Genomic DNA, 25,046 nt, shown 5'->3' on the forward strand with positions numbered 1-25,046 from the left:
TCAAGCCTTTAATCAATATATCATTTAGGTCTTGACGATAGATCATTCCTTTTGTAAAGTGAAACCTAACTGCAGAATTAATATATCAACATTTCCACTTGGTCCAACTAAAATATTTAAAGTGAATAGCAAAAATGAAGTCCAACGGTAAAAGACTAGTATTGATGGCGCGGCAAACGAACAAACAACAGATCATGCTGTAAATAATAATGTCTCACCAGAATTTCTCAGCATTAATTTCAACACACAACAAACCTCTCCTTATTCAATGAAACCACAGTTTCAAACACTCATGTTTTCTTATAAAAGACAAGCAGCTCATTGAATCCCACCATCACAATCAAAATCAAAATCAAAATCACAAGCTACACTATGGTACACCTCAAAAGTCTTTTCACACTTCTTTTCTTCTTCATAATAACTACGTCGCTAGCCGTAACGTTTGCCGGTAAAATACCAGCGGTCATCGTGTTCGGCGACTCAACCGTTGATGCGGGTAACAACAACTATATCCCAACGGTCGCGAGAAGCAACTTTGAGCCATATGGACGGGACTTTGATGGTGGGAAACCCACTGGGAGGTTTTGTAACGGAAAGATTGCGACGGATTTTATGTCGGAAGCCATAGGGCTCAAACCAACAATTCCGGCATACTTGGATCCTTCTTACAACATTTCAGATTTTGCAACAGGTGTCACTTTTGCTTCTGCTGCCACCGGCTACGACAACGCTACTTCTGATGTGCTGGTACGGACTTTTCTTTCCCTTGTATTTATGAATTATGCATCTACGTAAATCCGCACGTCTTTATAGGCATTTATTTATGATTCATGACACAGTATAGATAACATCTATAAAAAAAAATACAAATCGTAAATCTAACAAAGCTTTGTATTTTATCATTAAAATGTCTGTATAAATATATGCGTACAAATTATGTTAACTCTGATGTTATGAGAAGAAAAAAATGAAATGTTTGGTTTTTGACGACATTTTTTTTTGCCTAGGAGATACATAGCAATATTCATTTTTATTAAATATTTATTATTATGTTTCAAAAAAAAATATTTATTATTAAAAGAGGGGTCCAGTATAGTTTCTATCACCTACTACAAACGAATAAATAAATAATATATATGAAATAATTTCGTCTTTGGATATAAATTTTGTGAAATAAGGGTTTGCGATGATATTATTTATAAGAAGATGTTGTCTTTATATATTTTTTCTATACAATCTATTAACTACATTCCATTGATGGCGATTCCAGTCGGTTCTACCACTGTGGAAACAACTTGAGTACTACAAAGAATACCAAACAAAACTAGAAGCATACCAAGGAAAAGACCGAGCCACAGAAACCATAACCAATTCTCTCTACCTCATAAGCATAGGGACCAACGACTTCCTGGAGAACTACTTCGCCTTTCCGGGACGTTCTTCTCAATACTCGGTCGATCTTTACCAAGATTTTCTAGCTGGAATCGCCAAAGACTTTGTGACGAAGCTGCACGGACTTGGCGCTAGGAAGATTTCACTAGGTGGATTGCCTCCAATGGGATGCATGCCTTTAGAGAGAGCCACCAACATTGGCACGGGAGGTGAGTGCGTTGGACGCTTTAACGACATTGCGGTCCAGTTCAACGGCAAGCTTGAGAGGCTTGTTGAGAAGCTGAGCAAAGAGCTTTCAGGTTCCGTCCTCGTTTTCTCAAATCCCTATGAACCATTTATGCGAATCATCAAGAACCCTTCCTCTTTTGGGTTCGAGGTGGCCGCAGCGGCTTGCTGTGCGACGGGGATGTTCGAGATGGGATATAGTTGCCAAAGGAATAATCCATTCACATGTTCAAACGCAGACAAGTATGTGTTTTGGGACTCATTTCATCCAACACAGAAGACTCATCGCATCATGGCCAATTTTCTCATGAACGACACATTCTCTCACTTCCTGTAATGATTTATATGTGTGTGTGTGTCTAGGGAACGGAGGATGGAGAAGAGAGTAATATTATTATTAGGGTGTGGTGTCTACAGGGCTTGTTTCCCATATTTTTGATCCAATAAATTATGCACTTTGTATGTATTAAATTAGACTTTGCTTTTGTGTTAAATAGCGTAACCTATGTTTCTTTCTGTATTATGGTGTGCCTATATAGCTTATTTTAGTAGACAAAAAAAGAGCTCATGTGTTTTTGTTTAAGTATTAACTAGTAGAAAACAGCTATTGTCACGAAAAACCACAAAAACATTAACAATTTTTGTGACATTTTGTGGCTTAATTAGTGACAAAACGTTTCGCAACTAAATTTAGTCACGAAATGTTACAAAACAACGTGAACCAAATAACCGATTAGTCACATTTTGATTCGTGGCTAAATCTAGACTATTGTAAAAAAATTAAAATTAAAATTTTTTATTGTATATTTTTAATCTAGATGTTTTACACTATTCAGTGACATTTAAAATTTTAAATGTAGACACAAGCTGATATGAATAGATGTGATCATCAGTCTCCGATTGAACAAGAACAGAGAACGTCAAGTTATGCTTTTCTTGACATTTATGCTTAGAGCATCAGCATCAGCAAACCCTCTCTTGGAATTCATTTTTTCAATTTTTTATTATTAAAATTTTTTTTTTTGATTTAAAAAAAAAAAAAAGACCAATCGCGGGCCGTCACGACATGTGGAGCCTACGCTACAGTGATGAACTTTAGGAGAAATGAGTTCAGCCCAGAGAGCTTTAGAGCACTTGCAATGGTCATCCCCACATTGGGATCCTTGGGAATTGTTTATTATAAATTTTTTTGCTTTTTGTTTTTGTTTGAACAGTGAAGGACTCGAGTCCAAAAAGCTCGTTCAATGGTGATCCCGAAGACGGAGTCCTTAACATTAAAATATTATTATTTTTTTTTTTAAAAATTGAAATTGAAAATTTATTAATTGCATAATTAAAATAAAAGGTACAAGGATTCAATTTAAAGATACAAGGATTAAAAGATACAAGGTTTAAATATAAAGATACTAATTATTAATCTTCATCGCCAAATTTATTCCAAATGTTTTCGATCAAATCATTCTTCAATCGTTCATGAGTTTGCCTATCACGAAGATCATTTCGGTTGGGAAATATATTATTGAGAATTGTCGGGATTTCGTTTAGTGTAGGGTTTGCGTTTAGGACCTCCGAAGTTCTGGAAGATTCTCCTTCTTCAAATTCTGAAATATCGTACCGCATTGAATAACCATCTCGTTCATCTTCAACTATCATATTGTGTAGTATGATACATGCTCTCATTATCTTCCCTATCTTCTCTTTGGCCATTGTACGAACCGGGTTTTTCACAATCGCAAACCGAGCTTGCAATACTCCAAAAGCCCGTTCGACATCTTTTCGGACTGATTCTTGAACTTGAGCAAATAACTGTTGTTTAGGACTTTGAGGGAGTGCGATAGTTTGGATAAATGTTGACCATTTTGGATATATACCATCTGTGAGGTAATATGCCAACTTATACATGTGGTTGTTGACCATGTACCTCACACTGGGAGCTCGACCTTCTAAAAGGTCATCAAACACAGGAGATCGATCGAGGACATTAAGATCATTTAAGGTACCTGGAAGACCAAAAAATGCGTGCCAAATCCAAAGATCTTGTGAAGCTACGGCCTCTAGAACAATAGTCGGTTTTCCGTGGCCACGGGCGTACTGTCCTTTCCAAGCGGTTGGACAATTTTTCCACTCCCAGTGCATACAGTCAATGCTCCCGACCATCCCAGGAAACCCTCGTTTCTCTCCCATATCGAGTAGTCGTTGAAGATCCTCTGCTGTGGGTGGTCGCAGATACTCATCTCCGAATAACTGTATTATCCCATCAGTGAAATGATGTAAACAAGAAAGTGCAGTGCTCTCACCAAGTCGGAGATATTCGTCAACCGTGTCAGCCGAATTTCCATAAGCAAGTAGACGAATTGCTGCCGTGCATTTTTGTAGTGCAGTAAGACCCCACCTCCCCGTTGCATCTTTTCTTTGCTGAAAGAATGGAAAGAATTGTTCAAGGCCATCGACAATACGCATGAATAATCCCTTATTCATGCGGAATCGGCGTCTGAAAGTTTGTATCGAATATGTCGAATGGTCGTCGTTGAAGTAGTCATTGCTTAGCTGGTGCTGTCCTCCTTCGCGGTGTCGTTCAGTATAGCTACGGGTTCTTTGCGGTATGGGTTCGGCCTCCACTATATCGTCGTAAATTTCGTCAATGAAATCTTCGATAATATCATCCAATCTCTCCTCGATTTCATCATTTTCATCAGATGAAGATGACGACATTGCTTATCCTGGTGGATAAATAATAAGTTGCTTAGAAGATTTCTTATATTTTGAATTTTTCTACTTTTACATCTTTTCTATTTTTTTCTTATAAGTTAAAAATATTTAGATTATTTCTACTTTTAAATCTTTTCTAGTTAAAAATATTTTGAATTTTTCTACTTTTAAATCTTTTATATTTTTTTCTTATAAGTTAAAAATATTTAGGTTATTTCTACTTTTAAATATTTTCTAGTTAAAAATATTTAGAATTTTTATACTTTTAAATCTTTTCTATTTTTTTCTTATAAGTTAAAAATATTTTGAATTTTTCTACTTTTAAATATTTTCTAGTTAAAAATATTTTGATTTTTTCTACTTTTAAATCTTTTCTATTTTTTTCTTATAAGTTAAAAATATTTTGAATTTTTCTACTTTTAAATCTTTTCTTATTTTTTGGTAGTTTGGGATTCTAGTTTTTATAAATGAAGAAAATTCTAGAAACAAAGTGAGAATAAATATAGCCGTTCTTATAACTGATACAACTAGTTAAAAGTTAAAACATATATTAACAAGCATGTAAAACTGAAACAAAATGCATGTAAGCCATATGAAACAAAATGCATGTAAGCCATATTAACAAGCATGTAAAACCTAAGATGCCAAAGACGATAGCGAGCAAAATGCATGTAAAACTGAAACAAAATGCATGTAAGCCATATGAAACAACAACCGAAACCTGATTATGGTTATGGTACAGAGAAGCAAGTTGATGAGATGGATACAAAGGATTGAGAGAAGCAAGTAGCAGACAAATATTACAATGGTTTTCGTTCCAAAATATTACAAAGGTTTTGATGATAAGGTTTTTGATGTTGAGGAGAAAGACATACATATCCGAGTACTTATACTACAAGAAGGGAAAACCCGTGACTTATGAGCAGGAGCTACATGCCAAAATGCTCTCAGTACTCTAAATCCACCCGTGACAACTCCCGTGACCTCAAAGAACTACCTGCAACAACACGTTTAAAAAATGGTTAGTTTAGCTGTAACAACTAAGCAAGTACACACATCACACAACAAGTACTAACTTTTCCTACAAGTGACCTCAAAGAACACACAGTACACATCATAACATTTCAGACATAAGCTTCATTTTTAGTGTTGTTTCAATCTCAGACAATGGCTCTTTCTTGGCCAGCAAGCGATCAAGGACTTTATTTCTAGAAAGTTTTTCCTTAAGTTCCAAAACGCCTTGTAGCTTAGACAACTCCTCATCTCGACCACTCTTCTTCTTCTTACTGGCACCTTTCGCAGCCTTTACCCCGACGGGTCTATCCTCATCTTCTCCAACAACATTTTCTTCTGGTCCGTCAAGATCCACCACCGGCCTCCGCTTTTCCTTTCCACCATCCTTAGCCATATATGTGGAGGCCCATTTCTGCTCATGCCTGAGCTCTCTCCAGCAGTGATCGAGTGTGAACTTGGTATCGTACTTGGTGAAGAATATGTCGTAAGCAGCTTTGATCACATCATCATCATTTTGGCCGCTTCTCTGCTCCCTCAGCGCCTGGTTGTAGCAACCAGTGAATCTGGATACTTCATGATTGATCCTAGACCACCTCTGCTTACAAGAAGTAACCTCCCGCGGTACTTCCACAACGAGCTGAGGGCTGGCGTTGTAGTAGTCTACAATACGCTTCCAGAAAGCAACAGCTCTCTGCTCGTTGCCTACGAGAGGGTCCTTACTGGTGTTAAGCCAAGCACCAATAAGGATCCTATCCTCTTTGGGTGTATATTTCCTTCTATCTGGAAAGGTCTTAACAGACTCCTCAGGGACTTGCCTACGAGACTGACCAGGGACTTGCCTACGAGACTGACCAGGGACTTGACTAGGACACTCAGGAGGGATTTGGCTAGGACACTCAGGAGAGATTTCGCTAGGAGAATCATCAGGAGTTTGAGACCCAAGCCAAAAAGGCTCGGGTGATTCAAGATCTACTGGCATTTGACTGAACAGAAGGTGTCTATAACCCGACATGCTCTAAAAATGCTCTGTGTTACTCAAGTAGTTACACAGAGCCTTAAGTAATACAAGTTCTAATTTATTATACAATAACACCCTATCAAATCTGAGCAGTTTGGAAGATAGGAAGCAAACTAAAAGCAATTAACAAATATCAGTAGCATTTATTAATACAGTCCTAGTTATTTAGGTTGTCTAATTAAATCCTATGTACTATAACAGCTATTTAACCAAACACCATTCAATTATACAGCAATTTAAACGTAGAACATTTAAAACCAATCAAATCACACTGGTTTTTATCTACCTACAAAAACCATTCAATAAATCTACAATCCTATTTGAATTTTTTTTTAACGGATAGAAAAGAAAAGCAGAGTACCTTTACTTTTTTCGCCATTGGACATGTGATAGAATAGTCCCCATTGAAGCCTTCGCAGCTACTCCTGCAAATAAGTAACATGAGGCAGTCAAATGTTTTAATACAAACGCATAAACTGAAAATGAAATACAAATAAGTCAAGAGCTTACCATGTAGAACCAAGATTACCAAACCTATGACCACTAGCAGGCACACCATTAGCTTAACTCGTGTGGTTTCCTTTCCTGCGTCGTACAAAGTCTTCTCTAGCAGCAGCAGCTTCTGCTCTCTCTCTGCAACTGCTTCCTTAAGCCTTCTTATCTCCGTCTGAAAGTCCCTCATCTCCTCCAAGACCGCGACATCCAACCACTTCCAGATGTGAGTGGCTCCATCAACGACATTGTTGCAGGTGAAATACCTACGGCCTGGATCTTTTTTCGTGTAGGCTGTAGCAACAACCGGCTCACTCCCACAGTAGCAGATCGTCGGGATGCCATCATCCCCCTCAGGTTGAGGTTGGTTCTGAAACGGCTCTCCATTACCGAAGCTACTCTGAGCTTCATCGGCGTAGATCTGAGCTTCAGCTTCGAGAAGTGAGGTGATGTCGACGGACGCTGATGATGAGGACGGCTGGCTATAGCTATACCTTCCCATTTTTGTTAACCTGCAAAGAAAGAGACAAGCAAAAAGCAAAGATTAGCACTAATGTTGATAAACAATAAGAAAGACGAACTTATCAACACTAAATAGAGCGGCAACCCTAAATCGAATGGGAAAAATGCACAATTTTCAAATCCATAATTCGATCGACACCCGAAAAGGGTTTTCAAATCCCCAAAATCGATCGAGACCCAAAAGGGTTTTCAAATCCCTAAAGCGACCGAGACCCAAAAGGGTTTTCAAACCCCTAAAGCGACCGAGACCCAAAAGGGTTTTCAAACCCTAATATAAAAAATCCCCAAATCGCAGCTTTTTTGCGAACCCTAATTTTGATACAAACGATCCCAACTCGATTGAATATAAATGGAAACAATCTAGCTCGATTAATATAGAAGAAAACGCTTCGACTTACCTTGAGGATCACACGGAGTTGAATCGCGACGGTGGAATCCGACAAATCGCCCTAGAGAGTTGAGAGGTTTTTTTTTTCTTTGCTTTCGTCGAAATGAATTTTTTTTCCCCATTACCAAACACAAACGCTCCTCCGTCCAATCTCTCTCCGCCACGTCGCCCACGGACCGGGTCCGTCAAGATGCTATTTACGGATCAATCCGTCAAATGGGCTGGGTTTATATTAATTAAAAAATCAAAAAAGTGCAACGGACCTGGCTAACGGACTCGATGTCATCCCCCGTTGCAAGTGCTCTTAGGAGAGAGGAGTTCATGTGATTAAGTTATTTTATTATTATTTTTTTCTTGATTTCTGTGTGAACTCTCCCTATAAACCCTCAATGCACATGCTCTCAGCTTCCTTATCACAGACGTTAATTTTCATAAATTACGTGCTCATGTAACAAAATACTTTTCTAGTCCCTCTCCATCGCCTATGAAATTCCTTTATGTCATTTTCAGAGTCACATTTGAAATTTCAACATTACGTGTGAACAAAGAAAATATAATTGACTTTTGGCATTGATTTATTTTGCGATCTAGTTCTATGACCGTATTTACAAGTTTAAGGACCCCAAAAGTTTGACGAATTCAACATTACAAATTTCGGAGAGAGTTCGATTTGCTTTTAAACTTGTAAGAAACGGACAAGCTATGTTTGACGTGGTCTGAATATATTTTTATATTTTGGAATTTTTCCTCGCGAACCCCTTTTCCGGTTCGAAATGTTATCATCTCTACGAATGAGATTCAGCGACGTGTTTTTTTTTTGGTGACAGTTTTAAGAAATGAGAATTGCTACAATTTTCTACCAAGCTATGTTTACTACGTTTGACTCAACTAATACTGAAAAAGACTCTACGTAGGAGAGACGCTGATGTATTGCCAATATAGTATTGGTGTTATTCTAACTAATTTCTCTTAAAACAAACCCTAGTTTTGGTTCCTTTATTAAAAAATGTGCATAGTTTTTAAAAATATTCATCTCTTAAAAAAATTGTTTAAAAAATGTGCATGTTTGAAGTTTTCTATGTAAATTTTATTAATTAATAGTGGTAAATTGTAAACTTTCAAAAAATCAATTGTACTTTTTGAAATGCTATTAGTTTAAAATTATGGGAAAAAACTAATTCTGAAAACAATACATTTAATCAAATTTTATTATGCTTTCTTAATACTATGTGAAACATAAAAACATAGGTCTTTTAGAAACATATAGTAATTTACAGTTCTTAGACATGTATCTATAATCCTAAGAAATCCCAAAAAATAATTTCAATAGAAAAATGTTCCACATCTAAAAGAGTGCTTTTCTAAACACAAAATAAAGTTTTCTAAATACAAAAAGAATTTTTCTAAATATAAAAGAGAATAATGTACCAATATTTATATCACTATTAGAAATGCTAAACTCTATATGAATGAAAAATCTCTCCAAAACTCTTTATCCCATTATTCTTTAGGGAACCACTTTGGTTCTCACAACGGCCAACAAGGTATAAATCAAAGCATTGCTTCAATTTCTCCCATAATAGGTTTGGCCAACATGTATGCATGTCTCGACATATATACCTTCTGCAATAAGTTTTCTAATGAAGCCGTAAACTCCATGATCTTATGAAATCCTACAACTATTTGCTTTGTCCTAGTATGACATTCCGGCTATCAAATGTACATGAACACCACCTTGACCAAAACACAACCTACAAGTCCCTCAATCTAGATGACTTCAATTGTTTCCCTCCCACTACCATGCATTTAGCTTTTGTAGTAGACATTGTAACAACAAATTATCCTACAAGTTTAATATATACCTTAAGGTAAGAGAAGTAATTAAAGTGGAGAGTTGAGAAAATAAGTAATGGATAGGTTTTATCATTGAAGGGGGACAAAACATATGGACTCTCCCTTCCACTTTCATAGGTATATTTTTCTCTATACTATACTGAAGCACTCATACGAGAATAATTAGGATACGAAAAACTAAAAGGCCATTTATCTATCATATTCTTATAAAATGAGTTCATATATATTTATTAAGTTTTAGCGCTGCCGTATATATTGTAGTCACTGGACAAAGAATTAGACATCAATTCCTCTCTATTTCATCATAAATAAAATAGGTCCGAGATTTTTCTTATTCAGTTCTACGACCGTATATAAAAAGGCCAATATCAGTTTTTTTCCCTTTTTGTTTTAAATGAATGGGAAATTTTCGGTTCATAGGTTCGTACATTTCCATAAGACACAAGACTTTGACTATATAATTTAATTCCATGTTGGTAAAGAGACCCTTTCCAATGGATTTGAACATGCAACATTCAGAGGCCAATTAAAAATTCCAAGAGTATATATAAACTCATATTTAATAACTGATACTAGTTTGACAAATTCAAACACTACAAATTTAGGAAAACTGCAAGTTTCTTTTTTACTGTTTAATCAGGTAAGAAAGGTACATGTTTATATTTGACTTCTTCATGTTTTTTTTTTGTTGCATTTTTTCTCGCCAAACCTTTTTCTGATTGGCTCCAAATTGTATCGTCTCTACAAAGGAGATTCTATGACGTATTCTTTCTTGAGGTCACGTGATAATTACAGAATCACAATGTACATGTACCAAAAACCATATAATACGTTTGACTCAACCAAGATTATAAACGAGTCAACATAGGCCACTGATTGGTGTATTGATGGTCCACATAACTACCAGCGGAAAAAAATAGTACTAATAGCTGCTTTGTGAACTTAATTACCCAAAATTATAATCTTGAAAATGAAATTAAAGAATTTCTTCCAAATCTTCTGGTTTGTCCTTGTAGGTTTTATTGTTGTGTCTGCACAAGAATGTGGGCGAACTGGTTCTTTTATTCCCGGTGATGGGTACGACACAAACCGGGGCCTTATCCTCTCTTCTCTTGCTTCTGACGTTTCAGCTAGAGGCGGCTTCTTCAATGGTTCAATAGGCCAAGGCCCTGATCGAGTTTATGCTCTAGGGATGTGCATCCAAGGTGCTGAACCAGATGTTTGCTCCAAATGTATTGATCATGCGTCTAATGTGTTATTAGACAGGTGTCCCAACCAGACAGAAGGCCTCAACTGGCCGGAAGTACGGATCTTATGTATGGTACGATACTCCAACCGTTCGTTTTTTGGATCGCTCAAGGCAGAACCACATTTTCATTCCCCCAATCAAGACGATATCAGGTACAACTCAACAGTGTTTGATCAAGTGTGGGGAGACCTAGCACGTCGTATGATAGCCAGTGCCACTTTACCTTCATCGAAACGCAAGTACTACGCAGCTGACATAGCATCTTTGTCCCTGACATCTTTCCAGATTATATATGCGTTAATGCAATGCACTCCGGACTTATCTCTGGAGGATTGCAATATCTGTTTAACACAAAGTGTTTCTAACTATGAATCATGCTGCTATGGGAAACAAGGTGGCATTGTTTACCGGGCCAGCTGTGTTTTTCGGTGGGAACTATATCCCTTCTCTGAAGCTTTTAGCGGTATTACGTTGGAACCTCCGCCTGAAGCCCCAGCAGGAAACGTGACCAATAAGAAAGGTGAGTCTTCGAGTAGCAAAACTATAAGCACATGTGTAGTGTGTATCATTCATAATTCATTAAATCCTTCAGACATTCGGGATTGTGCAGGTAGCGAGACAATCTCAATAGGAATCTTCAAGGCAATTGTTATTCAAACTGCCATTATTATTATTTTCTTGGTACTGCTTGCGCTAGGATTTTTTATATATAGGAGGAGAAAGTCATGCCGAGCATTAGGTTCCCAAGGTGAGCTGTTGTGTTTTATCCATTACTCCATCAGTTTAGCAAAAGTTGTCACTTTAACATATTTCAAGTGGATTAAGAAAGTAATAAATATATTAAATGTATAATTGTTTACATCAAAATGATTTTGTTTATTAATCGTTTAAAAAGATAAGAAATAAATTGTATATAAAAATTTGCATTGAAAATAAAAAAATATTTTTTTTTTAATTTTAAAAATGTTAATTACACTTTTTTATGAAACAAAAATTAAGAGTAGTATTTACTTTATAATAAGGGATGAATGAATTTTTTTACCATGTGGAAATCAATTTTTTGAGAAGAGATGGCTTAACTGTATATATGGTTATATGTGGTAAGAACATCTCCAAAATCCTCATTATTATAAGGTTTGGTAAAAACTTCAAATATAGGGTTTGAGGGTGTCTTTCTCCAAAAATAAAATCTTATATTAAACCTTAGAACTTTTGTATTTTTACATAATAGTCTTTACATTTAATAAACTTAACTAAATGCATAAATATTCTTACAATAACTATAAAATACACAACAAAGTATTATAAACAAAATTAATAAATAAATTATTGTATTATAGTAAAATATTGCATGTAAATAAAAACATACAAAATAATTCATTAAATTTTTTAAAAAATCCATAATTATTCATTATAATCATCTCCATTAATGATTCCATATATGATCAATTAAGGCGTTTTCAAGTGATAAATGAGTTTTTATTTTTATTTTTATTGGTAGATTACAAGCTAAAAAGTTTTGGAGATGCACTAACAGAGAAAACATGAGTGTTATTACCCTTTTGCAGGATCAAGTACTGAGATCCCGGTTATACACTCATTACAATACGATTTCAAAGCCATTGAAGCTGCAACAAATAAATTTTCAGAGAGAAACTTAATTGGCCAAGGTGGATTTGGAGATGTTTTCAAGGTATCATTTTATCGTCTCTGTGATCAGTACCTGATTCTTTAATTTTGTAAGAAGTTTAAAGACGGACCGAAACAGTGGTGTCGTCTGATTTGTTGTATAGGCTGTTCTTAACGGAAGGGAAGTTGCAGTTAAGAGGCTTTCAAAAACATCAGGACAAGGTGGAAGAGAGTTCAAGAATGAGGCTGTTCTCGTGGCAAAGCTTCAACACAGAAACCTGGTTCGGCTCTTTGGATTTTGTGTGCAAGAAGATGAAAAGATACTTGTCTATGAGTTTGTGCCTAACAAAAGCCTCGATTACTTCCTTTTTGGTGAGTCCGATTCACTACATATGCTTCAAAAGTTCTAGTTACCTATATCTATTTCCAGACATGGATTACCAAATTTTTTTGGTGTAAATGGATTACCAAATTTATAGTTAGAGACTATTCTGCAGACCCTTCTTCAATACAGGGTCAGCTGAACTGGAAAACGCGATATAATATTATCGGGGGAATTGCTCGAGGAGTTCTGTATCTTCATCAAGACTCACGGCTCAGAGTAATACACCGAGATCTCAAAGCCAGCAACATTCTCTTAAGTGCCAATATGAACCCAAAAATTTCAGACTTTGGATTGGCGACTATTTTTAGAATGGAGCAAACTCGAGGCAACACCAACAGAATTGCTGGCACTTAGTAAGTTATGCTCGTAATGGACGACAAATTCAAAGTCCTTTGAACCTTTCTGTGTTTCAATTTAGGTTGAGTTGTATATTTTTCAGCGCTTACATGTCTCCTGAGTATGCGATGCATGGTCAATTCTCCATGAAATCTGACATATACAGCTTTGGAGTCTTAGTTCTCGAAATTATAAGCGGAAAGAAAAACAGTGGTGTCTACCAGATGGATGAAACTAGTACTGCTGGAAACTTGGTCACTTATGTGAGCATGAAAACCTCAACGTTATAAAAGTTTAACTTCATCAAACATATAACATTTTTTTCTTGATTGTGCACTGTTTTAGGCATGGAGGCTTTGGATAAACGGGTCACCATTAGAACTGGTGGATCCAGCTATTGGAAGGAATTATCAGAGTAATGAAGTCACTAGATGCATCCATATCGCACTCTTATGTATTCAAGAAAATCCAGATGACCGTCCTTTGTTATCAAACATCATCTTGATGCTCGGTAGTAACACAAGCACTCTACCGGCTCCTTGCTTACCGGGGTCTTTCCCACGAAGCAGGCAAGAACTGGTCCACGTATCTGAGGGATTAGAATCAAATGAATCTACGGGAAGACCTACTACTTATTCATTTAATGACGTGTCGATTACCGATTTAGAGCCTCGTTGAAGACGTAAATATGGTTTGTGTAAATTTGGACTGGAGCTTCTACTGTAGTTTCCGTGTTCTGTTACCTCTACTGTGTTATTTTGTATAACTAACTAACTATGTGTTTTGTTTTACTACACTTTTACTGAACTTAGAAAGTTGGTTTTTTGATAAAAAAAAAAAGAAAGTTGGTTTATTTACTAAACCGGTGTCATATAAACCGTATAACTAACTAAATATGTGTTCTGTTTTACTACACTTTAACCGAGCTTAGAAAGTTGGTTTATTTACTAAACCGGTGTCATATAAACCGTAAACGAAAGTTCATCTCTGTTGAACAAGTAGCATTTGTGCTTTCTATTTTTGTGCCATCTCCAGAAATATTTTTACTTTCAATGATTTTATTTAAAATAAAATCTGAATTTATAAAATTATGGGTTGATAAAAATGTTGGTAAAAATCGTAAAATCTACTATTTCTGTTGCTACACTATGTACAAGTTACTACTATGCAGTTTCTTAAAAAAATGGTGCATGTACAACATCATAATGGATGATCTATTCATAGATGAAATCACTGAATAAAGAACTTAATCTACACCGGAAGACGTGCTATGCGGACTCAAAGCTATTAAGCATGTAATGTTACAATACAAGGAAATATTACACTCTTGAAGAGTCTCGTGAACTTGCGCGAAAATGATAATGAATTGAAGAAAAGTTTTGTTGAACGAACCCATATGCTACAAAGAATGTAAAAACTAAAAAGTTTTGATATCGGTATTAGAGATGTTGAACTGAACCGAGTAGAACCAACCGAAATCAAATTAGAGCCCTATTGAGCTTCTTCACCACTTCCTCCTCCTCCTCCTCTAGGGCTTATGCGCTCGTCTCTTAAATCTCCGATTCCCTGAGCTAACTCGTCGGAAAAAAATGTCTCCGATCGAGAATTCGTCGTCTTGGACACTCGAATCCGACCTAGAGGATCTAGACATCGACCTCCAGGACTACGGACCTTCCCTGCCTCCCAAAAAAGTCCCCAACGGAGACATTTTCGAAGCCTCCCGCGCCGGAGACGTCGACAGGCTCCGCTACCTTCTCGAGTCCGGAGTCAACGTCAACGCTCGCGACCGTTGGGACTCCGTCGCTCTCTACTACGCCTGCCTCACCGGACGACTCGACGCCGCTCGGTTGCTTCTTGAAAACGGCGCCATTTGCTCCGAGCACACTTTCGACGGCGACCGTTGTCACTACGCTTCTCTTAACCTCAGGATTCGGAAGCTTCTCAAGGCTTTTGAAGCTCGTCCGCCTCCGCTTGCTCCCTTGCAAGCTTCTCTTAGGGATACGTTTCTCGGTTGCCGCCACAATCAAGCTTATCTCAAACAAGGTTCTGATGGGAACAGTGGTACGTTTTGGAGTTAGTTAAGTTTAGTATTAACATTTCATTTGGAAAGGTGCTAAGTGCCCCGGGTTCGAAACCTACCACTTAGATTATATTAGGTGCGTGGCCAGGTGGCATAGATATCTAACTAGAACAACTGGCAGCAAATCGGGCTTGCCGGCAGCAAACCGGGATTGCCGGCAGCAAACCGGGATTGTCTGCAGCAAACCGGGATTGCCGGTAGCAATCCGGGTTTGCCGACAGCAACCCAGGCTTGCCGGGATTAGTCGGACCTTCGGGTTCAGATACATAAAAAAAAAACATTTCATTGACAAGAATATAAACTTCTTTTAGGATGAGAGTGTTTAATGAGAATGTTTTGCATTTTCAGTTTCAGTTGATGAGACTGGTAGTTCCACTTACTTCCCACCGGATGTGATCTTCTTCGTTCAAGGCAGACCAGTTGAAGCACACAGGGTTATCTTAAGCGCTCGGTCTCCGTTCTTCAAGCAAAAGTTCGAGAACGAATGGAAAGAACGGAGAGAAGTTAGGTTCTCCAAAGAGAAGCTTTCGTACCCCGCTCTCTGCAGCCTCATCCACTTCTTCTACTCGGATAGGCTTGAGATCTCCGTCGACGACATGGAAGATCTCGTAAGGATCTGCAAAGTCTGCAAATGCGAATCTTTGCAGAAGATCGTCGAGAAGGAGCTGATTCACCAGAGATATGCTGAGTACAAGACGCATAGAGATCTTGATAACTCTATGAAACGGTTTATCTTGCAGGGTGTGGCCCTTCCGGAGGAAGACAGGCTTCCTGCTTCCTTGGGTAGGATTCTTGGAGTGGATAGCCTTGCTGACGTTTGCGTTAGAGTAGATAAAAGGAGTTATTATTGCCATCAAGTGATACTAGCGTCGAGGTCAGAGTACTTCAGAGCGAGGTTATCACGAGTGAATGATTTTACTGAGGGGAAAAATGGTTTGCCTGGTGATAGTCTTCCGTTTCTTGAAGAACATGATTTGAGCGCTGAGGCTTTCGAGAAGATGATTGAGTATATGTAAGCAAGCGTCCATGATTATTTTTTAAAAAAACTGTAATTGGTACAGTAAGCTAACTTGATAAGCGTTATCAGGTACACTGATGGCTTGAAGGAGATCAGTCCAGATCAGGTAAAAAAACTTGTTTGCCATTTAGAAAAATTTGGAATGTGTTTTTACGTTTTCTGATAGTTTTGCAGGCTGAGGAGATCTTTGATGTTGCATCTCGCTACTTACTGTTTCCTCTTAAACGCGCTGTGGCTGACGCCTTGTTGCCTCATTTGGAATCAGCCACACCTGCAGAGCTCTGTCATTGGCTTGTTTTGTCAGATATGTATGATTTTTCTTCTTAACTACTAGTTGTGGGAGTTACTGTGTCTATAGTTTCTTGTGTGAAGCTCGTTTTGATGATATTGATTCCAACTTGAATGGTATAGGTACGGCGTGTTAAAGATAAGAGAGTACTGCCTAGACCTGGTTGCTTGTAATTTCGAGGCGTTTGTGGAGACCCGCGAGTTCAGGGCAATGCTATTAACGTTGCCTCCACCATCAGGGGACTCTTCACTTCGAACCACTGTTCCAAGTGCACCAGGTGCAACGATGACCACAGACCAAGGGAATCTGCTCGATGATCTGAGAGAGAAGTGGCTTGAAGCGGAGGCTTTGGAGCTTGACATGAGAGACGAGAGTGCTTTGATTTTCGATAAGCGCCTCAGAATGCTTGTGGAAATGGCGGAGCAAGAGAAATCAGAGTCGGAAGCAGAGGACAACAGAGACACCGGTCCATGATTGTAGTTGGTTCTCTCCTTAAAGAGTCCGGTGAAGACAAGTTTTGAGTCTGTTTTGTTTTCATATATATACTTTTACTCCTTTCTCGTAATTTTATATAGAACCTTTTCAAGCATTTCTCTACACGGACGATCAAACATACCATTAGATGTTGATAATATAATTTCAGTCTCTGTGGATAAGTTGGAGATCTCTTCTGTCATAGAGCTTACGTTGTCTTCATCATGATCCTAGGAGCCAATAGAAGCATCATTTTATGGTTTACCTGTTATCATTGTATAAACATACAGACAGATTAACACAACCACACCTAAAACAGCAGGGAAAGAGTGTTAATCCAGTAGGTGAAATCATCTTTCTTCTCGAGAAGTTTCATTCATCTTCTGCAACCATCTCAGCAAAAGAGATAGATGTCTACGAACTCTCTTCAGACAATCCATGAGACAGCATACATATAAACAAACTTATTTAAAACTAAAGAATAAAGGGAAATTCTAACTATCAATAAAATAATCATAGTTTTAGTATTAGATTGAGCAAAAGTTCATGTTTTAAAATAAACAAAATAATTAGTTAATGTATTAAACTGGGTAGAACAAATATTCAGGTATTAAAGAGTTCAATTAAATTTAATTTGAGCATTTTTATGAAATTTTCATAATTAAAAAGGTGTATCATTTTTATTCATTTTGTGATAAAATAAATTTTGAATTTTAAGTTTAAATGGATAGTATTTATGTTAGCGTTTATAATTAACAAATGTGGTCTGCTTTTAAGATGCTAAAGGTTGTAGGTTTATTTTATCTTTAGAAAAATAATGCACACTAAATGTTGTAGGTTCACTTTATCTTTACGAAAATTTGTGTATAATATATGGGTGTTGGAGTCAATTAGTCATTCAATAGCTCGAACTCTCACGGATTCGAACACTCTTCAAGAAAATAAAGAAATGAAGAAACAACACAATATATAACTACTTTGTTTAATCACGTGCGGTGTATGATCCAGAATTTATTATACTTCTCCACGGGATTAAACAAATATTACTATCCAACTCTCGTTCCATCTCTTACATTTCTCTAGCTCTTAATCTCACCCTTATTACAACAAGCCCAAACAAAACTCTAGCCTATCTTAATCTAAGCATAGCCCATCAAAGATACATAAGAGCATAACCCAGTAACCACGGGAAGAGAGGAGTTTATATAAGAGTGGCCGGTGGGAACAAAAAGATGCGGTAATCATCTAGCAAAAAGTAAGGAAGGGGAACAAACAGATGGCGAGAAAGATATTAGGCCAAGGAGATGAAAAGCGGAGGTATCAAAATAGTTATAGTTCCTAAAAGTACCGTAGGAAATTCTTTGGCTGTTTGATATTTTTTTTTTTAGTTTTAGCGTATTCTTAAAAGAATCGGTACGTAAGTTTGTATCAAAACTGACAGAGATAGGTCATTGCTGATGTACTTGTTCCCCACTTTAAGACTTATTAGATTAGCATTGGGTATCCCCTATCCGGTGGCCGATTTCTTAAAACCCAAGGAAGGGGTCATTCAACTTCAATGACGCACGAGGTTGAGTAGGTCTCGTATTAGTATGAGTTTTCCACAAATCCAATACATTAAATATATTGGCCAAAATTCAGGAGTCCAAGAGGTCCAAGCAAAACTATATAATTCTTAATAGAAATCGAATATTGATGCATTGAGGTAAAAAATGTGCAATCATCTTTCCAAAAAATCTTGCTTGGGTTTCTACTTTCTAGTTTAAGAGTTGTTTTAATTTGTAAATTTTAAGAGCGATCAAAACAGGTGATCAGTGAAAGCTAATTTAACCTCTTTCTTCTATAGAATGTAAAGTTAATTTAACAAAAAAAAAAACGTTTTTACGCAATTTCCCCGATACTTAAACAATAGAAGGAATACAACTTCAAAAACATCAATGGTTTGCTTCCACATAGTGGGGACTGGCCTACTTGGTAAGGATTACGGGACGGCCGTAGAAAGATACGATGCCGTTAAATGATGCATGATTAGCTGTCTTGTCCCAGGAGTGGAGTATGAGTTAATGTTAAATGTTGTGTTTGAGGGTTAGATGATTATATCCTACGTGGTCACTCACCTTCAACAACTTCCATTGAAAAATAAATTTAAGCTTGTCCGGCCAAAAATAATAGTATTATCTGTAACAATACGCTCAAGCTGTTCATATATCTTGGACGGTGAGATAATACATGATAATATTAATGTCTTCATGGCAATGCATGAATCTTTTTTTTTGTAACATCAATGCATGAATATTATTCAAACAAAAAAAATGCATGAATCTTATACCGATTCTGCGTTCGCAAATAATATTAATATTTTCATTTATGCTAATGCTCTCCTTTAAGATGAAGATATAAAAATCGAAACGGTTGTTGGGATTGTACTTAGAAAAATATATGTTATTATAAGTATGTCCATTTTAATTATAGCGTGCAATATATATGAATTCAACGTGAATCGATAGTTTTAATAAAAAGCATGAATAAAATAATCCATCCACCATCTTTTCGATTTTGTATAGTTAACCCAATACCAATATTAGAATACCAATATTATAAAGCATAATTTGTCAAAATAATTAATAATTTAATTTTTAATACAAATATATACTTTATATTCAATCAAATGCAAAATAACGTAAAAGAGAGTGAAACATATTTTATGATTTTAATTTTGAAAATTTGTATAAAACAAAAAAGTCTTATGAGTACGCTGTTGTGAGAAGCCTTCTTATACATTTAATTTTATGATTAAACTATAAATTAAAAAAAAATATTTTGATCAAAAATAAATTAAATCATTTAAAATACAAACAACAAAATCCACGTAAGCTAAAATTAATAAAATTGTATAGTTGTAAATTAGATGAAAGAAAACAGATTGTAAATCATTCTCCATTGATTAGAGTTTGGTAATATATGCTGAAATAACATTTATATTTCTATGATTAAAGTTTATATTCGTAAATATATTTTTAAAATATTATTTTCACATTAAAATATTAATGTGTGTATATATTAAGCACTAAAGAAGTTGATTTATTGCTACTTAATTTAGTTATTCGATTTTAGAGTTTATGATTAGAAAGTTTCATCTAAGAGTGTCAAACAGTTATGTACTAGCAGATTTCATATGGAACTCCGGAAACATAAGACAAACTTGAGGTTTAAAAGACTACTTAAAGAAGTATGCCAAACCAAAAATTATTTAGCTACCCTTGAATTTTATCTTCGACTTGAGCAAAATTGAAATTCAATCAATAATTTTTTAACCAAATCAGAATAATTACCGAACATATAAATAAAGTATTTCATTTGGGCTGTAAAGAAAGCTCCTAACCCTTTCACCTTTTTCTTTCTGTTAGAAAATTTCTAAAACGATCCATATCTCCATCGTTTGTCGTTGTCTTCGCCACCAGAGATTGTCTTCAATCGACCGCTGCCTGTATTCGTTCTTTCTTCATTGTCGGTCGAGATAGTTTAGTCGATTAAACTTATCATCATTCTTTATACAAATTCATATGCTTCTTTTCATTTTCACAATATGTTCCACACATCATAGCCGAAAACAGGTGTAAGGTAATCAGTTTCCGAATTATGATTTATTTTGACTGAATACAACTTCAAATATAGTATGATATCATATCTGATCAGTTATATTATTTCGGGAAATTGCTTTTCACGGCTGTCGGTGAGAAAGCAGCGATTAAGACATACAAAGATGTTAAATAGATATACAGGCACATATTTTATTGAGGTATTTGCATGGATTTGAAGTATCACCAATAATAATCTTCCATATTTATAGTTTGTTATATTGTCAAATTAGTAATTACGTATTTTGGATATCGTTGTTATTCTGTTTAATCAACAAATGGTAAGTAAGTTCATTGTTTATAAAAGTTTGGTATCATCGTACGTCCTCATATTGTTGTACTAGGCGCGGAACAATGGTTCGTTAACTGTATTTGTGTATTAAACACTTTGGTTATTGAAATATATGGTGTCTACAAAGTCGAACGTAACTGTATTTGTGTATCAAATAAATTTTAAATATATACGTGTAACGTATTCAAACACACAAACAATAGAGCAGCACAAACATCGAGTGACAAACACCGCAAATGGCTAAAAGGTATTAAAACCAGTTATATGGATATGAAAGTAAGGTTCGCATGCAAAACTAAACACGTTATATGATTTGTGTGAAATAGATTAGAATAATTAAATACACCGTGTACAATGTCAAAAACAAATAAAATAAAGCGAGTACCATAAGGTTGGTGACGAGTCAAAAATTAGAGGAGAAGACAAATATGTGGAAGGCTGATTAAGAAAGATCACCATATTCCGATTTGCTTTTTAAGTTTCTTCCGTATCGATCTATTTCTGTTTTACTTGCAATTCACGAATTATGGGAAATTATTCGCTAAGACTTTTTTTGGTAATGCCTGAAGCGTGATGTTCATAATTGCTTCTATTCGTTTTAAACTCGATTAATTTGTTCACCTACTCAAAGAAAAGTTGAAAAAATAAACTTAAGGTTTTCCTTTCCTATAACTTTAAGAATTTCCCAATTAAATTAAATTAATAAAAAGTTGAAAAAACCAAGGCTCTTTCCTATAACTTTAAGAATTAACAAAAAGAACATTCTACATCCACGAATGAAATAACTTAACAAATCAGGTTCCATATATCCATACATATGGTGTTTTAATACATTTAATATTTTTTAAATCCATTTTAGAGTCAGATCTCGTTATGTTACCCCTTGTGAATATGTAATTTTCCTTCTAAAAATATGTAATTTTCCTGACACCATATTTAAACCATTAGACAAAAAAATATGTAATTTTCCTTCTATGAGTAGCGTTACCCTTTGTTGAATTTCTTTCTTTTGATTAAAACAAAAGAATTGGCGAAAAAACATATTGTCTCGTTATAAAAAAAAATATAAACATATGTACAAAGAAGTGGAGCGATCTTGTGAATATGTGGTGTAGCTATGTTCAAAAACAAAAGTATCGAATTTGTAAATGATGCCAAAAAGTGCTTGGAACCGAGCTAGTAGTAATTCACTTTTGGTGCGTCACAACTCACAAGTATACATAAGTACTCATAAATCTTACAACTTTAATCGCCAGTGTTGATACGAAGATGCTGGTAAATTTATAAATCCAGTAGATTGAACCTCACGGACTAGAAACATTTAGACCGGATGAAGAAACTTTGTCTTCTCCTCTAATTTTTGACTTCATTTGTTTACCAATCAAACCTTTACACCCACAAAAAAAGTTGAAGCAACAATAAATGATTAAGGGAGACATAAAACCCCACTAATAAATTATGTGAAAAGATGAGTGTGTTTTATGCCTTAAGGTTAAACCATGATTACGGATAACGGCAATAACCGGTTACAAAACAAGTACACCAGACGGTGCCGCAACAACAACACCAACACCTCATAGTTTACAAGAGAAATAGTACACAGCCTGTCTTTCCTTCCTTTTCTATAGAAACTATTAAAAAAAATTCTTTAAATACCTTCTCTTCCTCCTCCTCTGCTCTCTCCATCTTCCAAGAAAGTCTTCATTTTACCATTATTTGCTCAGGTCAGCTCCCCTCTCTCTCTCTACTCTCTCTTTTCTCTCTTCCACTTTGGTTACAGTTTAATCACAATGCCATTGAACTACTTTATAAAAGTTCTGTATACTTGTCTTAAAAATAAGTTTATGTTCTGTCTGATCCAGATCTAGTTTCTCTTATCATTGTTTCTGCATTACGTGTCGTCAACTTTAGCTACTTACTGTCTCTGAATGTGTTAGTGTGTCGGTTTGTTTTACTCAACTTTCAAGTAATGTGCAAGATCTGATTAATTTTACACTACTTTAGTTTGTTACTTACAATCTTTGACTTCAACTCGATGTGGAAGATCAATTCTTCTTGAAACAGATCCGGATCTGAGATTGGATTCTGTTCAATCTCATGCTGGGTTTTCATGGGTTCTTGATAAAGATCTGATCTTTGCATTGTTTAATCTCTGTGACAATAGGATAGAGAGAGAGAGGATCAAAGAAGCAATGGCAAAGATGCAGTTTTCAATCTTTATCGCCGTCGCCTTCATCGTCTTCTCTGCATCAACAAACGCCAAAACCGCAAGCCCTCCAGCTCCAATGCTACCACCGACACCAGCTCCAGCACCGGCCCCACACCACGTGAATCTCACCGAGCTTCTAAGCGTAGCTGGTCCCTTCCACACGTTCCTCGACTACCTCCTCTCGTCAGGAGTCATCGAAACGTTCCAAAGCCAAGCCAACAACACCGAGGAAGGCGTCACGATCTTCGTCCCAAAAGACGATGCTTTCAAGGCTCAGAAGAATCCTCCTCTCTCGAACCTCACCAAGGACCAGCTCAAGCAGCTTCTCCTCTCCCACGCTCTTCCTCACTACTACTCTCTTTCCGAGTTCAAGAACCTGAGCCAATCCGGTCCGGTTAGCACCTTCGCCGGTGGACAGTACCCTTTGAAGTTCACTGATGTTTCCGGTACGGTTAGGATCGAGACGCTCTGGACCAGGACTAAAGTCAGCAGCAGCGTTTTCTCCACCGACCCCGTGGCGGTTTACCAAGTGAACCGGGTGCTTTTGCCTGAAGCGATCTTTGGAACTGATGTCCCTCCAATGCCTGCTCCGGCTCCTGCTCCTGTGGTTAGCTCTCCTTCTGATTCGCCTTCTGCTGATTCTGATGAAGCCAACGCTTCTTCGCCTAAGTCGTCGCACAAGAACTCAGCACAGACGCTGGCTTTAGCTCCAGTTGCTATGGTGGTTTCCGGTTTGGTGGCATTGTTCTTGTGAGAACAAGAATGATGGATTTGTTTTGTTGGTTGAGTATGTTCTAAGTTACAACTGTGAAAGAGATTTGTATTACATTGTTCCAAATTTGTCTTTTTGATTTTTTTTTTCTTTTAAGCACCATTTTTATTTTATACATTTTACCATTATTATTGTCATTTATCAGTGTTTGTGAATTGAGTTTTTTCCTCCATTTTGTTTTTTATATTTATTTTAGTTTATTTTGCTTCATTTGCAAGCTAAGTTAAATACCATCTTTTTTAAGAACAAAGATACATTAACGAGTTTCTCGCTACTACAAAATAAAAATTAATATAAGTTAAAAAGAGAAGATTAAATAGATCTATCAAATAATAATTTTTTTTAAATTAAGGACATACATTTCAAAAAAGTTTCATTTTGGATATATGACTATATATTGTAATCTATACTATTATTTGCGAAGTAAATTTTTGGAATCGAGCTTTCACGTTAAAAGTTAGACTGGTTAATGTCGTTGTTACCCTTAATAAATTGCTATATATAATAATTTAGTTAAAAACAAATTTTATATTAATAATATTAAATTTCTAAGAAGATAATTCTCATATATTTTGTTGTTATCTTGAAATAATATTTTATATTTCTAAAAAATAAGATAATACTTATATGTTGTGTTGTTATCTTTAAATAATATTTTTATAATAAAAGTTAAGATATAAAATAGTATATAATTAAATATTAATGAAGAAAAAACATTTGTATAAAAATATAGTCTAAAACATTTCTAATATATGAGTGTTTTGAAAATTTCAAAACAATAATTAGTATATATATTTTAATGAAATTTGCTGTGATATACAAATTATTTTATGGTTGGTATAAACTTGTTAAGAATATAAATAATAACTTAACATGTTGTTTTTAAATTAACAAATTATAAAATAATAAATATCTATAAGAAGATTATGCCCGCATGTGCGGGCAAGACACCTAGTAAAATTATATTAGTGAAATATTCACATTTATTTTTATCAATAATGATGAAAAGTCTCCTTAAATTTAACAACTAAATTATGACGTCATATATTATAATAAATAAG

At 35.8% G+C, this 25,046-nt stretch overlaps 6 protein-coding genes across 6 annotated transcripts; 4 read left to right on the forward strand and 2 right to left on the reverse strand.

The window, feature by feature from the left end:
- Window positions 1-317: 317 nt before the first annotated feature.
- On the forward strand, window positions 318-2,137 carry LOC106361830 (GDSL esterase/lipase At2g04570). The gene is made up of 2 exons (XM_013801637.3): window positions 318-747; window positions 1,271-2,137. The coding sequence occupies exons 1-2, from the start codon at window positions 373-375 to the stop codon at window positions 1,952-1,954; spliced, it is 1,059 nt and encodes a 352-aa protein (XP_013657091.2). The 5' UTR covers window positions 318-372; the 3' UTR covers window positions 1,955-2,137.
- Window positions 2,138-2,703: 566 nt separating this feature from the next.
- On the reverse strand, window positions 2,704-5,944 carry LOC125607055 (putative nuclease HARBI1). Its single transcript, XM_048776614.1, has 2 exons — window positions 5,048-5,944; window positions 2,704-4,337 (listed from the first exon to the last, which is right to left on the reverse strand). The coding sequence occupies exon 2, from the start codon at window positions 4,327-4,329 to the stop codon at window positions 3,031-3,033; it is 1,299 nt and encodes a 432-aa protein (XP_048632571.1). The 5' UTR covers window positions 4,330-4,337; window positions 5,048-5,944; the 3' UTR covers window positions 2,704-3,030.
- Window positions 5,441-6,352, reverse strand: LOC125607190 (glutathione S-transferase T3-like). The gene has a single exon (XM_048777026.1). The coding sequence runs from the start codon at window positions 6,350-6,352 to the stop codon at window positions 5,441-5,443; it is 912 nt and encodes a 303-aa protein (XP_048632983.1).
- A 4,225-nt stretch (window positions 6,353-10,577) lies between these two features.
- Window positions 10,578-14,024, forward strand: LOC125607054 (cysteine-rich receptor-like protein kinase 14). Its single transcript, XM_048776613.1, has 6 exons — window positions 10,578-11,611; window positions 12,432-12,556; window positions 12,657-12,864; window positions 12,990-13,230; window positions 13,317-13,476; window positions 13,559-14,024. The coding sequence occupies exons 1-6, from the start codon at window positions 10,585-10,587 to the stop codon at window positions 13,889-13,891; spliced, it is 2,094 nt and encodes a 697-aa protein (XP_048632570.1). The 5' UTR covers window positions 10,578-10,584; the 3' UTR covers window positions 13,892-14,024.
- Window positions 14,025-14,599: 575 nt separating this feature from the next.
- On the forward strand, window positions 14,600-17,276 carry LOC111214206 (BTB/POZ domain-containing protein At2g04740). The gene is made up of 5 exons (XM_022716620.2): window positions 14,600-15,274; window positions 15,642-16,305; window positions 16,381-16,417; window positions 16,486-16,619; window positions 16,723-17,276. Exons 1-5 carry the CDS (start codon window positions 14,803-14,805, stop codon window positions 17,072-17,074), a joined length of 1,659 nt encoding a protein of 552 aa, XP_022572341.2. The 5' UTR covers window positions 14,600-14,802; the 3' UTR covers window positions 17,075-17,276.
- A 5,253-nt stretch (window positions 17,277-22,529) lies between these two features.
- LOC111214207 (fasciclin-like arabinogalactan protein 7) lies at window positions 22,530-24,157 on the forward strand. Its single transcript, XM_022716621.2, has 2 exons — window positions 22,530-22,728; window positions 23,169-24,157. Exon 2 carries the CDS (start codon window positions 23,197-23,199, stop codon window positions 23,965-23,967), a length of 771 nt encoding a protein of 256 aa, XP_022572342.2. The 5' UTR covers window positions 22,530-22,728; window positions 23,169-23,196; the 3' UTR covers window positions 23,968-24,157.
- Window positions 24,158-25,046: the final 889 nt, after the last annotated feature.

The sequence above is a fragment of the Brassica napus genome, chromosome A3, assembly GCF_020379485.1.
Source record: "Brassica napus cultivar Da-Ae chromosome A3, Da-Ae, whole genome shotgun sequence".
NCBI lineage: Eukaryota > Viridiplantae > Streptophyta > Magnoliopsida > Brassicales > Brassicaceae > Brassica > Brassica napus.

Coding starts and splice junctions, on each gene's coding strand:
- LOC125607055 (XM_048776614.1), bottom strand. CDS start 4,329: ATGTCGTCATCTTCATCTGATGAAAATGATGAAATCGAGGAGAGATTG.
- LOC125607190 (XM_048777026.1), bottom strand. CDS start 6,352: ATGTCGGGTTATAGACACCTTCTGTTCAGTCAAATGCCAGTAGATCTT.
- LOC125607054 (XM_048776613.1), top strand. CDS start 10,585: ATGAAATTAAAGAATTTCTTCCAAATCTTCTGGTTTGTCCTTGTAGGT. Junction 11,612..12,431: donor CCGAGCATTAGGTTCCCAAG/GTGAGCTGTTGT, acceptor ACCCTTTTGCAG/GATCAAGTACTGAGATCCCG. Junction 12,557..12,656: donor GATTTGGAGATGTTTTCAAG/GTATCATTTTAT, acceptor TTTGTTGTATAG/GCTGTTCTTAACGGAAGGGA.
- LOC111214207 (XM_022716621.2), top strand. CDS start 23,197: ATGGCAAAGATGCAGTTTTCAATCTTTATCGCCGTCGCCTTCATCGTC.
- LOC111214206 (XM_022716620.2), top strand. CDS start 14,803: ATGTCTCCGATCGAGAATTCGTCGTCTTGGACACTCGAATCCGACCTA. Junction 16,418..16,485: donor AGGAGATCAGTCCAGATCAG/GTAAAAAAACTT, acceptor ATAGTTTTGCAG/GCTGAGGAGATCTTTGATGT. Junction 16,620..16,722: donor TGGCTTGTTTTGTCAGATAT/GTATGATTTTTC, acceptor TGAATGGTATAG/GTACGGCGTGTTAAAGATAA.
- LOC106361830 (XM_013801637.3), top strand. CDS start 373: ATGGTACACCTCAAAAGTCTTTTCACACTTCTTTTCTTCTTCATAATA. Junction 748..1,270: donor ACGCTACTTCTGATGTGCTG/GTACGGACTTTT, acceptor TGGCGATTCCAG/TCGGTTCTACCACTGTGGAA.